The sequence below is a fragment of the Vicia villosa genome, linkage group LG2, assembly GCF_029867415.1.
Source record: "Vicia villosa cultivar HV-30 ecotype Madison, WI linkage group LG2, Vvil1.0, whole genome shotgun sequence".
NCBI lineage: Eukaryota > Viridiplantae > Streptophyta > Magnoliopsida > Fabales > Fabaceae > Vicia > Vicia villosa.
Genome location: NC_081181.1, coordinates 102414906 through 102432840, shown reverse-complemented (window position 1 = coordinate 102432840; position 17935 = coordinate 102414906). Strand labels below are relative to the sequence as shown.

The 17935-nt window shown below is 34.7% G+C and overlaps 2 protein-coding genes across 2 annotated transcripts; one reads left to right on the top strand and one right to left on the bottom strand.

Annotated features, from left to right (window-relative positions):
* The first annotated feature begins 1739 nt into the window (after window positions 1-1739).
* LOC131649689 (putative fasciclin-like arabinogalactan protein 20) lies at window positions 1740-2888 on the top strand. The gene has a single exon (XM_058919445.1). The coding sequence runs from the start codon at window positions 1740-1742 to the stop codon at window positions 2886-2888; it is 1149 nt and encodes a 382-aa protein (XP_058775428.1).
* A 1267-nt stretch (window positions 2889-4155) lies between these two features.
* Window positions 4156-7572, bottom strand: LOC131651723 (14-3-3-like protein GF14 iota). Its single transcript, XM_058921405.1, has 7 exons — window positions 7365-7572; window positions 6610-6916; window positions 5933-6020; window positions 5711-5820; window positions 5466-5614; window positions 4724-4770; window positions 4156-4509 (listed from the first exon to the last, which is right to left on the bottom strand). The coding sequence occupies exons 1-7, from the start codon at window positions 7435-7437 to the stop codon at window positions 4504-4506; spliced, it is 780 nt and encodes a 259-aa protein (XP_058777388.1). The 5' UTR covers window positions 7438-7572; the 3' UTR covers window positions 4156-4503.
* Between the last annotated feature and the right edge of the window lie 10363 nt (window positions 7573-17935).

Below are 17935 nucleotides of genomic sequence, written 5' to 3'. Positions count from 1 at the left end.
ATTGATCGTGATCCGTGAGTTAAAATATTTTATTATTTAAATTTTTTATATTAATATATAATACTCAATTTTTTTTATTTAATGTCAATAAATATTAATTAAAATATGTTTCAAGATAGAAAGTAAATTAATGCATATTTCTTAAATTGAATTGATAACATTATTATTTGTCTATAATAAAAATATGAATTGTCTCTTAAATAAAGACAAATATTGATTAAAATAAAATAGGTAATATGATATAGTGGCTGGTGAGATAAAAACAAATTTTGTGATAAAATAAATGGTTAACTTTATTAAAATTATAAAATATAATTAATATTTTTAGTGATGATATATCAACTATATATGTTCTTTTGAATATATTATTTTACGATGTTCCTTAGTCAAATATACCAAGCAACATATATTTATAATAAATTTAAACATTTTTCACGAATTAATGATATAAATTTAAAATATATATTAATGAAAATATATATTAGGTTTATAAAAGTAGGATACATGTTATTTTTATATTTGAAAATAGAATATATTATATATTATTAAAAAAATAATATATTTAATATCATATTAAAAATAGAATATATTTTTATTTACATTAAAAATAAAATATATTTTCGTTCAAAATAGTATATGTATTTTATTCAAAACAGTATATGATGAAAAATAATATATTATTTGATTATTAAAAATCCTAATATTATTTTAGAATCTTACTTAGTCAAATATACCGAGTGGCATATAGTTATAATATATTTAAAATTATTTCACGAATTAATAATATAAATACTAAATATATATATATATATTAATGAAAATATATATTAGATTTAGAAAAGTGTGATATATATTATTTTTTATTTTTTATTGTTTGAAACAATTTAATACTCTTATGTAAATATTATATTATTTTTAATTGATAAAATATTATATTAATTATCTTGAAAATACTTATAAATATTTACAATCTAAATATAAACAAAGAGAAAAAGAGATATGCACTCACAGTGTAAAAATTTTTAATTGGTTGTATGTGTAAAGTACAATTATGTATTTTATAAAAATTAATAGAGTTTAATTGCTATGCACCGTCATTGTAACATTTTTTACACTATCAATGCATCACAATCACTCAATTATATTATTTTTTAAAAAATTAAAATAAAAGTCAAATACTTCCAATAGATTAACGGTTGTGATCACTGACGGTGTAAAATTTCTTTACACTATTCAAATTAATATTAATTACATCTAGTATATCATAATATTTTTAAAATATATTTATTAGTTGAATTTAATTTATTAAAATCATTATTTTCTAAATTATTACATACTAAAAGCGAAAATGGGTGATGCACTGACTGTCAACCAATCACGACCATGAATCAGAACAAGTCAGACTGTAATTTTAAAAAAACTTATATGACATGGCAAAACGATTTGTTTCTATTGGATGACAGTGTAAAACTTTTTAACACTGTCGGTGCACTACCTTTAACCTCGTAATAAAACTTGTGCAACTATGATAATTTACCAAGTTCTAAATTCACATCAATTTCCCTCTTTAGCTCATCAATTGGATCACAATTCACACTAACCGTTTATATTACAACAACCTCCTCTCTCACCACCAATCAAAAACCTCCGCGTGTCAAACTTTTCCCGCCAAAAACCAAAACGAAACCATAACTACTCTGTAACTAGCACCAGAAACTAACTTGATTTTCAGATCAACAATGGCTTCCATCACCGCCACCGTCACCATCACACTGTTAACATTCTCTCTCCTCCTATCTCTCTCTTCCTCCCACTCTTCCTCCACCATTCTCGACGCCGCCGAAATCCTCTCAACCTCCGGTTACGAAGCCATGGCACTCAACCTCGAACTCGCTTCCCATACTCTCCTCGCTCGCCGCCAATCTCACTCCTTAACCGTTTTTGCTCCGACTAACTTCGCCTTCAACCAGATCCCTCAGCTTCCTCTCTCTCTCCTCCGTTACCATCTCCTCCCTCACGCTTTCTCTCTCCATAGTCTCAGATCTCTCCCTTACGGCGCCAACATCGCCACTCTCCTCCCCGGTCACTCCCTCACCGTCACAACCTCAAACCGTAGACTCTCCATCAACAATGTTACCGTTAATCCAACGCCTCTACTCGCTGACGATTATCTCGTTATTTTTCAAACGGAAACCTTCTTCGATCCTTATTTCCAACTTCCTCGTCCTTCCTCCGGCGCTTGTTTTCCAGAAAAAAAGAGTTCCGGCAAGAACAGAGATGGATTCAGTTTCCGTGTCGGATCTAAGCGGTTAATCTCTGATTCGTCGACATTTTCTTTCATGGAAGCTAGCAGTGCTTTGAGATCGAGAGGCTCCTCTATTATGGCGTCGTTTCTTGATATGCAGTTTCTAGGTCTTAAAGAACGTCCTGATCAGATAACACTGTTTGCGCCGATGGATGAAGCTATGGCGAGCCACGTCGGAAACATAACTGAATATTCCGATATCCTTCGCCGTCACCTCGTGCCGTGTAAGATCATGTGGAATCAATTGGTTACGTTGGAGGAAGGAACGTTGATCAGGACTTATCAGAGAGGATACACATTGAATGTTACTAAAACTCATGCTAGTAGTGACTTGCTTTTGCTTAATAATGGAGTTCCGGTGATTTTCCCTGATTTGTATAACAGTGATTGGCTTGTTGTTCATGGAATCGGAGATATTCTTTTGGATACTACGATTACAGAAGAATCTGTTCAGCATGCAGAATCTGTTCAGCATGCAGAATCGTCTTCGTCTAAGTTTGATCATCATCATCACAAAAATCATCATCATCACGATCGTGCTTACAATCCTGCAGAACACTCCCACTTCTCTGCATTTCATTAGGTGATTAATTCGTGACTCTATTTTTTCTTGCATTTTAATTTTAGATTCCGAATTTAGTTTTTCATTCCATTTTACACTGGCAAGCACGATTATATGATATAGTATTGATTAGAAAAGAATAAGAACGTTGTGATGTTAACCGATTACCAGTTTACCATGCTATGGCTTTGTGTGCATTACTATTGCTGCTATCAATTTGTGATTATCAGATTTTAAAACTAAATTTTTTTTTATGAATTTGATTAGAGCCTCTTATTAGATTTTCTTGTTAATAAAATAAAACTCAATAGATTTTGACCATTTATGCTTTCAAGAAGATATAAATTTAATTTCAAAATATTGATTTTCCCCATAGTAGCAACTTAAATATAATTGCGGTTTCAAATGCAATTGCAATTTAAATTTCCATAAGAAAAATATAATTTCTTCATAGATGCTATTGTAGATTTAAATTTTTTTTTATATAATTTTATGAAGATACAAAATCTACGACGAATGCAATTTCAGATTCTAAATTATACTAAATCTACAAAACTACAATTGCAACTTCAGATGCAATTGCAATTTAAAATCATCGGGGCACTATCAAAATTCTTCATAGATAATAATTTATTTTTAGACAAAAAGTAGTTATCTTACGGCTCACAAACGAATACTAGTATATACGTTGTGTACCACCATTGATGAAATGAGATACCATTATTGTTATTTTATTTTGTTGAGTTTTAATAAATGAGAGAAGAGAAATATATAAAAAATTGAGAATGTTGGTTTGGCTGTGAAAATAACAATTATTCTTCCCAAGGTTTTGAAAAATATTTGTCACTATACAAGAATGCCTTTTCTATTGCGCTGCTTGTTATTTCTTTAATAAACTATATCTGTAAAATATTTGTCTCTATAGACAAGATTATCTGTGCATATCATCCCAATAAACTATATCTCGAAAGTTTATACTTTTATTACTAATGAATCTACAAATACATACCTCAAATGTATAATCTTGATGCAAAAGAAAACGTATCTATCATAATAATCTAGTAAACGATAAATATGACTTCGAAATTTAACCTTTTCTTTTTACGCTTGAGTTGCACTTCCCTCAAACAAATTGTGCGATTAAATCATATTTCCTACTAATAGATAGAAGTTGTATTTCCCATACATGACTTCTAGTATTCTGAAAAACATTTTCTTTTACTAAACTGAATCAAGGATCTCAAGTTCAAATTACACCATTCAGTAAAACGCCCATGAAAACCAAACATTTTAATAAGAACCAACTCGAACTATAAATGAACATAAAAACATATGCTTATAAGGTAGATGAGAATTGTCAATTGCTTCAACTAATTACTTTACTTAAAAACAGATAAGGCGGAAGAAAGAAAAAAGAAAAAGTTTGAAGGAAAAATAAAGCAACACAAAGACAGTTGCAGATCTTCCGGCTTTGGTTGGATAATAAAGAGGGCACAAAGAGTTATGGAGAGGACAAAGTCCACCTTGTCTAGTCAAAATCCATAGCAAAAAGAAAAAAAGCTTAAAAATGCCCTATTTGTTGAGTATCTTAGATTCCTCACTTCAGAATCAGGGCCAGAGATCCAAAGAAATCTTCTCAATGCTGCAAAAATATAAAAATGTCAAATTCTGGGGGTAGAAATTAATGGATGTTTTGAAAAAGTGAACTTCAGAAACTATGTATATACCCTATTTCTTGCAAGCAAGAATTCCTTCTTCTACATTGTTTGTTACAGTATACTGCTATAGCTCTATAACTAAAGACTTGCCAAAACAACAAAAATTGTAAATATAACCCAAATTTATCTTACAAATACCTCAGGCTCAGTAGGTTTGGCTTCTTCAGCTTTTATGCTGTCCTCACCTGCAGGAGACATTAACTTTTAGAGCTTCTTTATAGTAGGTTTAGTTCCAAGTGTCCAAACCAAATAACAAGAGCTTAATTATGCAGTTTACTGGGAGTGATTCACTTGACTCTTGAAATATTACAACTTTGGTTTCCAGGATAGTTTATCCAATAGCAGACAGTTTCTTACTTTCTATTCATCATGTTTTCAGTCACAGATGGCAGACAAGCAGTTTATTTAAATTATGCTATGCTACAGCAACAAAGAAATACCATAGCCACATTCGACAACATTTAGTGCTAAATCACATACCGCAAAACAATAGCAATATTATTTCACTACACTATAGCATGTAACACTGATAAATCTACCATTTGACAACAATGATGCATCCTAATTTAATTTTCTGACAAGGTTGGGTAACAAGTCATTGAGTGGATGATAACTATTATTATTGCAGTGATTTTAAACGAATTAACTTGGTGGACAATGGGGAGCATTTGTCCCCAATAGTACTTGGAATGGAAACCTAAGCAACGATATATCTACCTATAATTTACTAATGACCCTCTGGATAAATAAACTGAGTATTTACCAACCACTCCAGTGTATTAGACATCACCATTTAGCAGCATACAGTTTGATATTCACTAATTTACTCAGGCAAAATTCAGAAGAATCTTAAATTCAAGTGCTAGTCGTTATCTCTTACCTCCATCCTCTGGCAAATCAGAGGTCCAGAGGGTCAGGTTGTCTCTCAACAACTGCATGATCAAAGTGCTGTCCTTGTATGACTCTTCACTCAAGGTATCCAACTCCGCAATCGCCTCATCAAAAGCTTGTTTGGCCAAATGGCAAGCCCTATAAGTTTTAGTAATGACAATTAGACAAGAGCTAGAAACAAAAGTAATGGACATAGTATTAGTCTATTAGAAATGTTGAAAACCAATTACTTACCTTTCAGGAGAGTTCATAATCTCATAATAAAAGACAGAGAAGTTGAGTGCAAGTCCAAGACGAATTGGATGTGTTGATGGAAGATCAGTGTTTGCAGTGGCTGAAGCAGCCTAATAATCAAAACAATTGAGAAAATCAAGCAAAAACACAATATATAGATAATATCAGAAATAGTTGATCATTGAACCCGCTTAGTTCTGAAATACAAGAGATCAAACACACCTCATATCCTTTAAGTGACTGCTCAGCGGCCTCTTTCCTTTCTTGGTCAGTCTTGAACTCAGCAAGATACCGGAAATAATCACCTTTCCTGCATCAAAAGAAGCAGAAGGAAATCAGGGGTGCAGAGCCAAAATATGTGTGAGTGAGTGAGTAAGAGATGAGCAGAATATATTGAAGAGTATGAGATTATGTCATAATATCTCAATATTATCTTAGAGTATCGTAAATTATCTTGAGTAAGTTGAGTCGGTTTTCATATTTCTTAGTTCTTAAAGTGACTTCTTCACTATACGATAATTTTAAGAAAATATGTAAACAAGGGCTAGTGTTTAGTCTTTGGTATCATATCATATCATCAATTGTATCAACCTATGATATATAACTAATTACAATTCAAAGACTGTCTCAAACCCTAAATAGAAAATAAACTCACAAATCCAGTAAGTAACTCGTTCATAACATGAGACTCCTTGTAGAACCGAGACTAAATCATGAAAATGATACTCAAACCATCACGTTGATAGCAAATATTTAAGCCACGGTAGAAAAAAACAGTCATACAGATTCTATGTTGATAAATCTGTGATATCTTTAAATCCAAGAACACTAAATATATCAAGTGGATTTCAATTAATAAATCAAGTAGTACAGAAGCACAGTGTAGCAACACGACTCACATCTTATGATAGAAAACATTAGCTTCTGCCGAGGTGGAAGAAGGAACCAAGTGCTGGTCAATAATAGTCAGAATGTCACCACAGATTTTGGAGAGTTCCTCCTCGACCTTTTGGCAGTAACTCTTGATCAGTTTAACATTGTGCTCATTACCCTTAGACTCTTCCTTCTGCTCAATCGATGACATAATACGCCACGAGGCTCTCCTTGCACCAATGACATTTTTATATCCAACCGAGAGAAGGTTCCTCTCTTCCACAGTTAGTTCAACATCAAGTTTGGCAACTTTCTTCATACATTCAACCATCTCTGCATAATACAAACAATTATTCAGAACTGTCGACAATTTTGATTGAAAATTATAAACAGTTTCCAACAAGAATTTACTCGCAATCACCGTGCATTATGTCATCAATTACATCAACTATTAAATTTCCTAACAACATCTGAGATTACTCATTTTACCAATTTAGGAGATCCAATTTTGTTCCATATCTAAGCATCAAATCTAACACAATGACACAAGAATAAAAACAACTACAAGTAAAGTCTAAACTAATTCAAATCTAAAAATTCAATCTAGAAACTAACTGATCTATAAACAATGATAAATACAATAACCAAATCCAAAAATCAAATCTTTTGCATCTCAACACACATTTCAAACTCATCCAAACAAAACCAACAAACAGATCTAGAACAATGCAGCATAAAAAACACAAACCTAATTAATAAAACAACAAAACAAAGAGCATACCTTCATATCTTTCAGCCTGTTCGGAAAGCTTGGCCATGTAAACTTGGGTCTCTCTCTCTTTCTCGGCGGACATTGTGTCGTTACAGAGAGAGATCGGAAAAGTAAGAGAGAAACTTAAAGGGGGCGAGGAAGAAGAAGAATGAGAAATGGGATGATGCGAGAGAGAAGGGAGAGAAGGGTGAAGTAGTTATATAGTGGTTGGATTATCGAGCTTGTTACAAGGGTCAAAGGAAGACTGGAATCTGAACCGTTGGATGTAATTGTTTGAAAGAAGAAGCGCGCAAATCGTGATGGGTAGTAAAAGCGAGTGGGAGAGAGACAACATTGCTTATATGTAATAATAACTTTATGACGTACAAAGTACTGTTTGTTTTTATTGTTTGAATCAATCCTTTAACACTAATCGATAATGTTCAAAATATTTGAAAATAAAAGAAATATAGTCATTTTTTTTAAGAGAAATGTTATTTTCATCTTTATAAGAGCATAGCAAACCGTATATTTGAAAAGGGTCGTGTTATTTATACACCCATTTTTGTCTTAATAGTTTGAGTTTTCACACTTTTTTTTATTTTTTTTATTGTTGGTTGTAATAGATATGATACATCTGGACATGTTTCTCGAAACTATTATGAGTGTGGATGTTAAATCGGTCGAAGTGAAGTATTTGCGACAATGATTTTGATAAAAGATAGGCATTTGTAACAATGGTATGCGAAAAAATTAGCACGTACTATCTAAATATTAGGAGGTTGAAACGAGATGACAAGAGATCGAGAAAATGTGAGTGTCCGTTTAAATTGCACAGATATCGTACATATGGAGGATGAGACATTGAAATTTAATATGATTTCTAGTATACATAATCAAGCCTTGGATGACAAATTAGTTCGTCGTCCCATTGTATGTCGTCTTGAATCTGAGGAGATAGGGGACTTGTTTTGGACACGACATTAAACATGGTGGCACCGAAAAACATACTTGAGTCTTTGAAATGGAAAAGACCTCTAAATGCTTCAAATATCAAACAAATATACAATGTACGTGCTCGAGACAACAAGGTGGTAAAATGAACATGATCTGAGATGCATTTAGAGAATGTGTGTAACCATTTGTTACCAAATCCCATAGATCAAAATCAAGGAAGAAACTTTTGGTTTTATCCTTCCACTAACTCTATAGTCCGTAAGCAACAAGGAGCAGACTTAAAAGCAAAAGAGTGGGATTAGGTGGTGAACACGTGATCTAATCTGACTCAATACTTTTTAGCTATAGTTCATATGAGAATATATGGAGCCATGTGTTTGGGCAATAATTTAAGTTATTTCAAGTCTTATGTGTTAACTGCACCCCTTACTTTGGGGATAAGTCACTTCAGTCGCTCTTCTATAATATCAAAATCAGAGGGTTTGTGGTTAAATTTATAAGCACTATAATTAGTCTTCTCGACAACTCTTGGATCAAGTAATCGAGCCTATAAACACCCTAGTTAGACAATTGGCTAATTCATTTACTCATTTACATATCAGAACACGAAGCTCTATTCACATATCATCGCAGATAGTGTAACATATATTATACTCGTTCTAACTACAGTTGACACACACCGTAGGCCTGATAAAATTAACTTGAATCGTGAGACGTGGCAACGCCAACAACAGTAGTGGATATCAGAGAGTCGTGGCGGAAATGCAAATCATCATTGAAGAGATACGTCGCTACATTGGAACCATATAAGACATAGTTTTGCATCTTCGGCGACAACGAGGTCGGTCCACCTGAGGGCACAAAGATCTAGATCCTCATCCCTTTTCTGACAAAATTTGGGATGCGCCCGTGCCAGAGAATTTCAATATGCCTTGCTAGTAACCTTTGATAGAAAAAAATGACCCACGCGATTACATTATTGCTATCAACATTATTGCTACTAGAGACGTTTAAGGATGAGGCATTGATATGGTATATAAACCTATTTAGGTTTTGGGTAACCAACTACTAGGATCTCTTAAGGAAACAGATTCACAAGTTCCATGCAAGCGAACATTGTAGGTCCCAACAACTAGTATATTCAAATGTCTTATTGGGGCACTATGAGTCCTTGAGAGAGTACATATCTAGGTTTCACGATGTGGCCCTCAAAATGGTCAATCTCAACCAAGATATGTTTGTGGGATCCTTTTAGAATGCATTAAAAGTCATGCATTTCAATGATTTCTCGCTCAATATCCCATCGGCTTTATGGTACAAGTTGAGTGTTGCATACCGCTCTCGTCTAAATTCCTAATAATCGCCATTAAAAGGGAAAAGGAGGAAGATTACATAAGTGTACTTGCAAATGGGGTATGGAGAGTTAGACTTGAAGAGACTGGAAGGTAGGTACGCTCTAAGCTTGATAGAGTTTAGATGAAATTCTTGAAGAAAGAAGCATCTAGAAATGTGAATAATGTGGGTTGAACCCTATTTTTATAAGGATTTGAAAGCTACCTATATGTGTAGTCAATAAAATCTCACTAGGTACATCAACAGTTGCAAAAAGACTCCCCACGTCTCTAACACGAGTAAAGAACTCATGCCATTTTTGCTTCCTGAAGCAAACCTATTATTAGCTACATTTAATGTTGCATGTGTACTCACCTCAATTAATGTTTGATGACTCGCCTCGATTGAAGTTTGAAGATTCACCCCAAGTTGTACTTGAATGACTCGCTATAAGTTCTGCTTGAGGGACTCGACTCAAGTTTTACGCGAGGGACTCGTCCTAACATGAAAAATAAAGGTGGACGAACTAAATTAGATTGTCTTTTACAATCCCCCGTGCTTGAGGGACTGTGTAGGAATCCGTTGAATTTGGTATTTCTCGTTGCTCCTATCATGTTTTCCTTGCTCCAAGATGATATTTTTCTTCCCAATGTAAGGTAGATCAAGAAAATTAGGTTTCCATCATTCAAACACGTATTTTGGGATTTTTTTGGATGATTTTGGACGTCCATACGCGTATGGATACGTGTCTCATGCTTCCATACGTGTATGGGTACATGTATGGGCAAAAAATCAAGCTCTTATACACGTACGGATACGCGTATGGTTTGAGGGGGAAAATTCCGAATTAGCCTTTGGTGTCTTCATAACAGTTATATCCCTTAATGATAGATTTCATTTCCACCACTCTAACGTTAATATGAGTTTTGAGTTTTATATATGATCAAAATACCACATGTACATCAAGATGTAAAACATGTTGAATAATAGACTTTGTGAACCTTTTGAAAAAATTTCGCATTCCTTTTCCGACCATTTCTTTGACTTCCTCCAACATATAAAACACTTTAATCCTTTCCCAAAAGATCAAACAATGCAAGAAATACTTTTGACAATGACAACTACTACATACATGTAAACGACATCTAAATCACTAAAAAACTGCATGCAAGTGAAAATAACTCATAACATTTTACTATTAAAGTAATAATAAAGATAGCAAAAATGGCGACTCGTCACCTTGAAATGGTCATCTTATATCAAATGCTTAGAACCGAGTGTGTATAAATCTGACAACATATGACTTCTCATAAACATTTTTCCACTTCGAAGTGGACCATCTCAAAATACAATCAGGCATATTATGTGTATTAAATGACTTCCAAAATTATAATATTTTGTCCTAGTTTACTTAAAACCAGTATGTCCTATATCATAAACAGTCTCTGAGTGGACATCTCATTTCATAGAAGAAACTAAAACCTGGTTAGATACCCTATTGGATAATATGAAAGAGTTTCCAAGTTGAGCTATATTGAAAAAGAATCAAATCAGGAAAAGTCAAAGGCACAACCACTCATAAATTTAGGGTGTGACACATTTTTATATGCATTTTAGTTTTAATCTTACAATATATTTTGGTCTTGACACTTAGATGTAATGTTAGTTAGTTATTTTCATGGATGGATATATTTTGATACAATTTAATGTGTCTATAACATTACTTGTATAAATATTAGAAATAATGTTTTAATGTATTTGTATGCCATAAAATTAAGTATTGTCAACTGGTATAGTGTGATGCTAACAGGTGAAAATTTGGATCTCAATATCAGAATAAACCCTATATTTTGTGTATATATGATGCTAATAGGGGAGAATCCAAATTTAAATCTCTTGAACAATCCTATTTTTTGTGTATATGTTATGCTAATAGGGGTGAACCCTGTGTGCATTCTTCGCATATGATAAAAAAGCGTTAATTTGAATTTTAATATTTGAACCAACTCCTGAGACATGATTGCATTTGTATAATCCATGATGATATTAAACTTATATAAATAGAGCTCATATGTTGTTAATGTTGGACATGTGACTCCATACACAAGAAGGTGTGAACTGTGGAGTTTGAAAAATTAGAGTTTGAAAATATTTTGAATAAATATGCAGCGAAAAAACCAAAGTAAAGAAAAATACTAGAAATTAAAAGAGATAAGGGAGTAGAAATAACACCAGAGAGTAATAGAGATTTGACCAAGAAGACCTAATCATGTCCCCACAAATTATTCTTGATAGTGTCTACTAAACTTATGATCTTTTAGAAGGTTGTGCACACGAACCCCTTACACAAGAAAATGGCGTTTTTAGACTAACTTATAACCAAACAACAAACAAGATTTAGAGTGGTTAGTCTGTCGCTACCGCGAAAATTAACAGAGTCGCCACTAACATATTTATCCTAAAAAGGAAGGGAATGCCAGCAAACCACAAAACAAAACAACGGTCTCACGACCAGAGAAAAAAGGGTAAGGGAGTCGGTTACGCGAGGGGAAGGTATTAGCACCCCACGCGCCCATCGTACTCGATGGTATCCACGCTAGTGTCTAAATCTATGGGTGTGTAACAAATCTACGCTAATCTGGACTAAAATGAATGCAGAATGTAGGGAAAAGAAAAGATTGTGCTCGCACGGGCCCTACCCCGCTGCCTACGTATCTGTTTTGCAGAATCAGAGCTATCGTAGCTCGGCTAACTAATTTCTGTTTGTTTTGTATTTTTTAGGTGAACGAGTTACATTCACAATCCGCTGCTCGACCTTTGGAGACTTATGCTGGGAATGGAGCGGAAATAACAAGCTCTTAAGAAAAGAAAATCAAAGAGTGTGGTTTGTGTTTTAAAGAATGCATGAGGAAAACCTAAGCTAAAGGGGAAAGCTTGCTACCTAATGTTATCATACAAAGGGTACAAGTCTAAGCTAAACTATCAACCTACGAGGGAAAAGGGAAGCAAACAATGAGCACACAAACGAGCATCCGCTCGTAAAGCAAACAAACCAACGGTACTGACCGAGTGGTAGAAAAGCGGTCCCGCCATAGCCAAAGGGAGCAGCTCAACCCAAGTCAACCAAGCATTAGACCTCGCGAAAATGATCGGGCCATAGACAAGAGGGCGGACCCCTCTCAGCAACCAAGCCGTCACGGATCGTAAAGGAAAACGGTGCGTGCGTACACCGAGCATCAACGTCGAGTGACGCGAGCTATAGGAAAGGCGGGGGTCCGGCTACATGAACCCTTTTCCTGACATACTCGATGACAAGATCTTGTGCAGGTTCAGAAGCGAGCAACGCGTAGCGTGCGCATACCAAACGGACTCGATGAAACTAGGCGGGGGTTGATTGCTAACCCTTTCCGCATGCCTTCCATGAGGACTTAACGGAGTGCCATATAGGACTTATTACACCGTGACTCCCTGCCGCAAAGCACAAATATAAACACACCAACAAAAACAGAGCCTCTTTCGAGGGCTTGGCCAGATGCATGTCTAGGTCCTACTTCTCATGTTAAAGGATGATGCGGAAAGCGGTAAAAGGGACAAGGAGATACCGAGCGGATAGCAAATCCGCAGTGAGCTAGCAACGCAAGCATAACTAGGAAACTTCACGTAATCTAACATCCAGCAAAGCCATGAGTCCAGCATAAGCGTCAAAGCGATGCGGTGTGAACATAAATCACAACCGCTATGTGGTGCGTATAAAGCGCAACCACACAAGCAACCTGCAAGAAATACAGTCCAGACAATACAGGAATATACATCTCAATGAATGAGAGATCAGGTGACTGACATCGGAAATAGGTTCGTGTCCCACAAATAAAGTGGAACACGACGCAAATCAAGTCATAAGACAAATCGCACTGAAAGCGAATTCGTGTCCCACAAATAAAGTGGAACACGGAGCAAGTCGAAACACAATCAAAGGCTCTCTCAAGGTACCTCGCACATCTCAACAACCAAATCAGTAATAACAAGGAGGCATGCACCCGCCATAGAAAATAATAGAAATTAAATTCTAATTAAATCCTAAACAAAAGTCTAACAAGATTAAATTGTTTTTTTTTATGGCATTTTCATCTAAAAAAAACAACGGAACAAAGTTATGTACAAAACAATTAAATCCTAACAAGCAAAATATTACATGTTTTTAATTATTTTTATAAGGCTAAAAATCTAACAAAAATTGTTTTTGTACTACATTTTTATCATGAAAGAAAAATGCAAAGAACTAAATCTAACTATAAAGAAATGTGAGAATCAGGGGGGGTTTGAAAGCTGAAAACAGGTGCAGTAGTGATAAGGGCGCATGGCCCAGCCAGAACCAGGCCCAGAGCTGTTTTTGTTACAGTTTTTTTTTGTTATTGTCAAAAATGGTGTTCATTGGGCTTAGAGGGAGTGAAGACAGCAGTTTGTGTTATGGTCCGAGGCAAATTAATCCATGGGTTCAGATTCTTGATTCAATTTCAATTGAAAGAATTATATCCAGATTTATCACAATTAATATTCAACATTATACTAATATTCCATTAATCAGACCTTAATCCACTAATTACTCACCTTAAACTCAAATCAATGAATTAAAAACTATGTGAATACACTAATTCAAAAAAAGACATCAGAAAGGGATTAGGTTAAGAGTTTACCCCTTACTCTTCTTCTTCGTGTACACATAATGACGGCGCGGTGGTTCATGCTCTCCTCCGATCTCCGATTGAAACGGCGGCGTACTCTTCGCCACCTCTCTCATCTCAAACTCTCGTTCGCACATCTCCTCTCCGCCTCGCTCTCACGTCCTTCTCCGATTCAACTCCGATCAAACTCTCCGCCTCAATCTCTCTTTCACGGTTCAACCTCTGATTTCAAACTTCTGTTCGTTTCAGTCTCAGTACTCTTATGAATTCACGAACGGCGCCGGAGAAAGGATTATTGGCGAGGTGTTGCGTGAACGATCTGAGATGCTTTCATGTTGGACTTCTCGGTTCTAGAGTCTTTAGAGAATGTGGTTTGAGGTGCGATTCTGCAGATTTTCTAGCATGAAGAATGAATGTAGTCCTGAGTTGTGATGCGAAGGATCGATATTGAAAATGATTGAAGGTTGTTTGCGGATGAAAACCGAGAACGGTGATGATGAATCACGAAGAAGATTGAAACGGTAATTGAGGAAGAGTGTTTGAAGTAGGTTGAATCTGAGATTGAGATTGTGAAGGTGGCGTCGCGAAGATGATGATGAGAACGTGAGGTTGAACGTATTTGCGATTACGTTGAAGGTTCCGCCAAAGATTGAGATGATGGTGAGGTTACGTGATTGTTGTTGTAGGTTTTTTTGTTCAAAGAATTTTCTGGTGTAGAATGAATGAAGATAGATGAAGATTGGGGAAGAAGATCGGGGGAGAGAAGAGAGTTTGTTACATTCTGAATCTGTTATGAATTCTGGTTTTCTCAGTTTTCTCTTTCATTTTCTGATTCTGTCTTGGTGTTTTTTGGTTCTGAATTCCTGAGTTTCTGTTGTGGAGTGAATGAACGATTGAAGAATGGATGAATGAAGATGAAGAACGATGAAGATGGTCAATTCAGAGAGAGAGTTTCTTGGCTCCAGAGTTTTGTATTTTCTTTCTGTTATGAATTTCTCTGTTATGTATTTTTGTTCTCTTATTTTCTGTTAGTGATTCTGTTCCCTCTTTTGCTGAATGTTGCTACCGGCCTCTCCTCTCAATTGGCTCTCTTCGGTTTGAATTTGTTTTTGCAGGCCTTAAGGTTGCAGCTGATTTGTGAACCGATATGGACTGTGCTTCTCCTTATTATTATTTTTGTATGAACCCGTTTTGTTAATGAGTGCAGGGCTGGTGTATATGCGGTCGGTGCGGGTTCTTTGAATTTGCGGCATATTTGGTGGACATATTGCACTGTTGAACCGACTTGATCCTTGTCCTTTGTATACTCATTCAGTCCTATAATTGTGCTTTTGTAACAGATATAGGAACTTTATACATATTGGAATTTGTAATGAATGTAGACTTTTAGAGATTGAATGAACTCTTATTCATGAATGATGTGGATGATATTTGTATTGAATCCTCCTTTTTTTGTAATGATTTTGGTTGGAACTTGTATGAAGTCGTACTTGGATAAATTTAAACTTGTATGCCTTATTACTTAAATCTTCAAGCAATCAGAATGTATTTTCTTTCCAAACATACACACTTAAATTCCGATCCAATCAACTATTTTGAACACACATTTGAATTCATGAGATTAAGTAAACAGTTAAAAGAATTCTTCTGAATCAATCTTCAATTCTCAATGAAATCCAATTCACATTCTTAACAGAAATCCCAACTTAAATTCTCAAATCACAAGCAACTTGCATTACGAGCAACAAATATTTGAACTCATAACAACACCTTAATCACAATGAACCTGCGAACCATATCTTGAACCATGGCTAACATCTTGACTTACACAACAAGCAATTAGAGGAAATCTTTGCACCAAAATTGTCTTTAAAACAACAAAAACTCTTTAATTTTTCTCAATTTTTGAACGACGAAATAAACGTCGTTGATAACTTATAGCACGGAGAAGAGGGCAAATTTTGGGGTGCAACATAGTCTCTAAGCCAAACATAGATTTTTCACAAGCTTGTCTCAAACTAAGATAAATTTTTGAGTTGGCTATCCTCCAAACTAAACTAGGGTTTTACACATGGTGACCATGAACAAAATTGATGTTTTTACCGGGCTGCTCTTGAACCTACTGAGTTTTAATCCAGGCTGGACTCAGAAACCAAAAGAGATTTTAGTTGGGATGATATCCAACTTATATAGCTTTTAATCGGGCTGAGCTCAAGATCTACCGTGGAGATTTTCATTAGTTGATCTTCACAAACCAAAATAGAGTTTTTTCTCCAAGGTTAAGCTCACAGACCAAACAAAGACTTCCTAAGACAATTCCCCAAATTAACTGACTATGTCTCAATAACATTTTTGGGTGGTTTAAATAAAATAATGAGAGACCTCTCAATATTTTTTAATCATAATGTTTTAAAAAATTTCCTTGTTTATTTACAAGACATTGGTCAATCAGACGAATATGACCAGTTGAGCTTTCACATTTTATCTTTTTCACTAGTTTGAAGCTTCAAGTTCTTGCACCATTATTTTTGATTTTAGCATCATACAAGAGCCTTGATTCCTATTAACAAGGCTTGAGATGTATTCATGTCGAATACCATCATCTGAGAGTTGAGAATTCAAACCACCAATGATTCTGAAACCGAAGTCTTCACTTTGATAGTCGTTAGACTATAATGTTGACTTTAACCAGATGTTTTGCTTGATTTGTGAGGATATAATGATCAACCATTTGATGCATCTTTGATCGCTTGAGTTATCTTCAACAATTGCTTGATTTCAAATGTTGCCATCATCAAAACTAAACCGCTACTAATTGACTTTCTTTCCTATCCCCAAGTTTCACCATCTTGGATCACTTCTTAACTACACTTGCAAGCACATAGATCCATAATTAACACAAACACTCCAAAATGAATGAATATTGATATATTGCATTTGTTTACTTCAACATCATGAGGCCTCTTTTTGAGTTTAGGGTCATAGAGGACACCTCTCTTATAGATATGAAATCCAAACTTGATAATCTCTTACACTACGTGACAATCGAAGAATGGTTAAGATCAAATATCGTTCACAGACGATTGATAATGGATGGAAGATTAAGTTTAGTAAGTTTGTGAAGAAAATGTATATAAATATAAGTGTTATGTGAAGTACATTTCATTGTTACACAGCTAAGAGTCCAATTGAGGTAAATGTGAAACTTACAAGAATAATTGCAGATATTCTAAGTATGATGAAACATCCAAAACCATCTATTGATGATGAAATGTCATGTTAAATTTAGGCTAACAAATATATGTTAACAAAGATCTATGTTAAGTTATGTTATTTATATTCTTTATTAGTCATTGTTGTTGAATTATGTGTTTATATGTTTATGATAACAAGGGTGAATCCAGATTTCAATATTTGGACAAATCTCTATATATAAAAAATTGTTGTTTGTGACATGTTTGTAATAACATAAGTGAATCTGAATTTCGATATTCCGACAATACCCTTGGACCAAATTCCTTGTCTGTTATGTGCACTGTCTACTTGGTAGCTAAGGATGAATCTATATTTCAATATTCAGACATATCTGTTGTTTGTATTTGGCGTGGTCGGGGTGTGTCTAAATCCTAA